Genomic DNA, 4,648 nt, shown 5'->3' with positions numbered 1-4,648 from the left:
CCGAATAATAATACTGACATGCCAGTAAAGCATTTGCCTTTTCAGCTTTACTGCATTTACATATTCCTTTAAATACTTATCATATGCGTCCTAGATTCTAAGTGAAATGAAAATAAAAGGTTTGAATAGAAGTTTCATTATTATTTTATTTATAAGTTTTTTAATGGTACTGTGTGCATACTTTCATGGACGCCTACATTTTTGCTTTTGTTCCGTTAATAAGATGAATATTATTGTATTTCTATGCTTCCATTGGCGGCATACATTAGTGACTTGGCATATATTTACCTACAGAAAATTGCACAGTAGCGCTCTTACATTAGCCTATCAAGAACTGAAAATGCGATCATTAACTACTCTATAATTACCAACTATTATCGAAAATACACTTTTTAGTTTGTCAGTCTGTGACACAGCAGTTCAGCGATAAATGCTATGCCCGCCAAGCTAATCAAGACCAGGTAGATAGCAAATACTCCCCAAAGATCATCCATTTCTAATGCATCGTCGTCTTCAGCAGAGCTCAGCTCATAGTAGCTCAAGTCTATGTGCTTGTGCGCCCAGTAATCGATGAGGCCTTGGCTGCGCAGCTGCATCAGCAATTCATTGAAACGCGCGATTAAGTAGCTATGCTTTGAGAAATACATTGTGATGTATTGCTGAAAGAATCTATCCGGTAGCACATAGAAAGTACCGCGTTTGCGTTGCGACATCAGGTAGTACGTCAGATAGTCTTTTGGCGAGACGCCAGCTAAGTTTCCACCTAATTTTTCCACCATTTCGTAGGATTTCCACTCGTATGTGGAATTATTTATTATGATTGGGATGCGTTTATTTTGTATCAGCGGTGCATTGCTCACCGTATTGAATGTAGTCTCGGTCATAATGAGCGAGTAATCTTCGTTGATGAGTTGGAAAATATCAGTGGGAGGCGTACGATACAGATCAGTTTGTAGAAGTTTATAGAGAAAACTCTGATATGCATTGCGCATCACATAACCATAAATGACCCACATAATCAGGACAAAACGTGCGAAATTTGTGCGGGGTGCATGCAATATTGGTACGCCCAGAAAGAGGCTGTAGGTATTCGTAAGCGGCGTTCTTGGACGTGGGTAACCAATAATAATACGCGCAAGCTGGGAGTAGTTGCTGCAATAATTTATAGTATATGCGAGTAGTAAAGTTATTTGTAAACTTAATAGCAGACACAACCAAGTGCGCAAGTCGAAGGGGAATGCCAATATTTCCAATGAAGTGTAGGTTTTGCCGGCAAGTTTGACGCCAAAGATTTGCCACGACTGATAGTATGGCAAGGCGCCTGTGAGTACTTCACAACGTTCAATGGTGTAACGGAAGCAACCCAAACTCATATCGGCCAAGTGATCGTCCAGCTGTGTGGAGAAAAGAGCGAAAAGGGGAAGAGTTAACGCGCATAATATTCGAAATAGTAATACTCGTACAGGGTTGTTATGTCAATGCCTGGTTAGAACTTCAACCAATTGATGAATTGTATTTTTCTTTCTGAGCTTTAAGTACGGACTTTCCAGAGCTTTAAATACAATGGGTTTTTTAGCCTGAGTGTTTTTGGAGTTGGAAATCTCTCGGTGTTTCTTGGCTCGACTTTTCAAAATTCAATTTCATGACTTGTATTATAGCCTAGAAAGATGGTGGCATTAATTAGATTTAATGACTTCATTCGGAATTATCTCAGGGAAGTCGCACACTACATTCTTAAAATTTAAGTGAATTTGGGGAATTCTCGATGGCAAGATTGTCGAAAAATGGCAGTTAATATCTATTGTGAATGAAAAATAATCAAATTTTCAAGGATTAGAACAAGAAAGACTGGTAGCAATGCTACTTTGCACTAACCCGCTCGAAATTACATTAATTGTTTTGATATTTCGAGGCAGTTTGAGAATTTGCAATGAAAGTTTTATTTTAAATAAATAAATATTTCTTAGTAGCAGGGTAGCGGCCGCCAGTCGGAAGTCGTAGGTTCGAATATCCGTGAGACATCAAAACGAAAAAAGTTTTTTCTAATAGCGGTCGCCGCTCGACAGGCAATGGCAAACCTCCGCGAGTATTTATGTCATTAAAAAGCTCCTCATAAAAAATATCTGCCGTCGGAAAAATATCGGAGTCGGCTTAAAACTGTAGGTCCCTCTATTTGTGGAACAACAAGATACACACTACGAATAGGAGGAGGAGCTCGGCCAAACACCCAAAAAGGATATATATATATCTGGGCAGCTGATACCCATATTTGATGCCTGCGGTCTGTCCTCTACTGACAAAATTATGAAATAAGAAAATCAGCTGTTCACTAATACGCGTGAGAGCCGTCTGTCAGACCACAATTTTAAACATAATTAACTGCGCCGGTAATGCCGATTAACGCCGCCGTCTACTTAGCCTATAATAGGCTTATGCTGCTGTGCCTCGCAACCACCGACAGTTTAACCCTCCGTTGAACACCTTTTCTAAAACCTTCGGCTGGGCACCCGGGACTGGCCTTTTTTTCGTCCTGTTCAAAGATCCTTTTTAAAAGGTTACATTCATAAATCGATAGCAAATTCAAATTTAGGAAGCTACCTGGAAGCTCAATTCATTAGCTTTAATAGAAATATGTTAAATCCCCGTCCAAATCCGAAAAAGTCAGTCTGGCCAGACCCGGATGCCCAACGGAGAGTTGATATAAAGCGCTTGGTCGAGTAAAGTGTTTGGTCGAGCTCCTCCTTCTATTTGTGGTGTGCCTCTTGGTATTTTTTTCCACGAATGATCGGACCTACAGTTTTAAACCGACTCCGAATAGCAAATGGGGTTTTTAAGAGGAGTTTTTTCATATTAGAAACACACCTGGATGTTTGTATATTACCAAACAGCGGCCACCCGTTGGATCATCAATAGTCTGGCTTAGTCGCTACTTCCACTACTGCTTTTTGCTCTGGGCCCAGATTCGTAGAATCGTTGAAGTTCAATCAAACATTGAGTGTGAGAAATGCCAATAGAAAATTTATTGTATTATCCACATATTTACCAATTTCATAGCACCGGTTAAGGTGCCATTCGCCAAGCGTAGCCCGCGTTGTTCATCGTTCGCTGGTTCCAACAGATCCATGCTGAAGTTTAGCTTCTTGGCCAACTCGATTAGCATTTCCCCCTCAAAATATCCCAATTGCGCATAGCCACTTTTATTAGGATTGTAACTCAAATATGGCGGCGCATCCCAAACGGCTACTGTTAGTGAGCAGTTTTGCATATTGAGCAGCTTTTTGGGGAAAATGTCTGTTGCCAAAGGCTTTTGCCAACTGTTGTTGTACGCATTGATTACACGCACATTATTTGCCTTGCACGTGCTATTCTCGAAAAAGGGGAAATACGTGTAGACTTTCACATAGTTGGGCTTGCTCTCAAACAGCAGGCTGACATTGATGATGTAGTTTTGCCAAAAGTAGCTCAAAATGCTGGAGACTAGCAAATTCGGTACTAGCGTTGGGTCCGCACCAATTAATAGGATCAAATACTGTTCGGGAAAGTCAAATTTCTTAGTCAGCAATGCAGGATCCAGTTCGCTGTGTAAAAGAAAATCGAAATTTCAGTTGAAACGGCAATTCTTTGTTGATATTTCAACACAATTCTCACACTAACGCCTGCATACTATCGATCAGCAGCAGATTATGATGTCTTGCATAAGTTGGGAGACGTGGCAAATCCATGGTTTCAAGTTGCACTTTTATGTTGTTCATGAACGGCAGCGCACAAGTGAGTAGGTCCTGCATTAATCGCCACGCCTGTTGATGCTTGGCGTGCACAGATATTAGAAGCTCACTTGAGTTGGGCACAAAGTGTTCAGCTATTACGGCCCACAGTGCATATCTCACATTGTGTCTGATGGTGGAATTACAAACGGTGTCCGGTGCCACTATGCCATACGCATTTGTTGCATACGATTTGCTTAAGTATTCCAATATGAAAATCAACACAAAGTTTCCATGCATTACAACTAAAAATCGGCCCAAATGTCACTCTGCTTGTAAGATGACGCTACTTCGAAGAGTGTATTTCCACGAATGAACTGAAAGCAACTCGAAATCACAGCTACACCGTCTGTTGTGTACAAACGTAATGCTTTGTGGTCTAATGGCTGGGCGTAGCTTCTGACAAGTCCGTTTGGCTTAAATTAATGCTTTGCTAAATTACGCTTAACCATGAAAGAGGCATCAATTAATTGTAAACAGAGAAAGCAACAGCTATTTTGCGTGGGCGTGAAAGGAGACGGACAGGGCAAATAATTTAAAGAGCCATCCGTTATAAATTTATTCGCTGAAAGCTTAATTATTCTATAATATTTAATTGGCTTATGTGGGCCTTAATAAAATTCAGGTGCAACGCGAAGAAAATTCATGTGGAGAAGGAAGTAAAGGGTGATCAATTTAGAGGTATCGGATTTTAAATTGAAATAAAACGACGAAAACTCAAATTGATTGGGCAATTTTTATTATTTTTATGTAGAACCATTCATGACATTTGTTTTTAAAAGACAATTCCTTTCAAATGTTGGCCTCAGCTGCGCCAACATTCGTAAACACCAATTTTGAACCATTCGTTGGAGGACTTGTGAATAACTTCAGTAATGTTGGCT

At 40.2% G+C, this 4,648-nt stretch overlaps 1 protein-coding gene across 1 annotated transcript; it reads right to left on the bottom strand.

Annotated features, from left to right (window-relative positions):
* Positions 1-392: 392 nt before the first annotated feature.
* LOC129236997 (uncharacterized) lies at positions 393-4,004 on the bottom strand. The gene is made up of 3 exons (XM_054871344.1): positions 3,649-4,004; positions 3,044-3,578; positions 393-1,394 (listed from the first exon to the last, which is right to left on the bottom strand). The coding sequence occupies exons 1-3, from the start codon at positions 4,002-4,004 to the stop codon at positions 393-395; spliced, it is 1,893 nt and encodes a 630-aa protein (XP_054727319.1).
* Positions 4,005-4,648: the final 644 nt, after the last annotated feature.

This window comes from Anastrepha obliqua, chromosome 2, assembly GCF_027943255.1.
Source record: "Anastrepha obliqua isolate idAnaObli1 chromosome 2, idAnaObli1_1.0, whole genome shotgun sequence".
NCBI classification, from domain to species: Eukaryota; Metazoa; Arthropoda; class Insecta; order Diptera; family Tephritidae; genus Anastrepha; species Anastrepha obliqua.
This window is presented reverse-complemented; position numbering and strand designations above follow the sequence as displayed.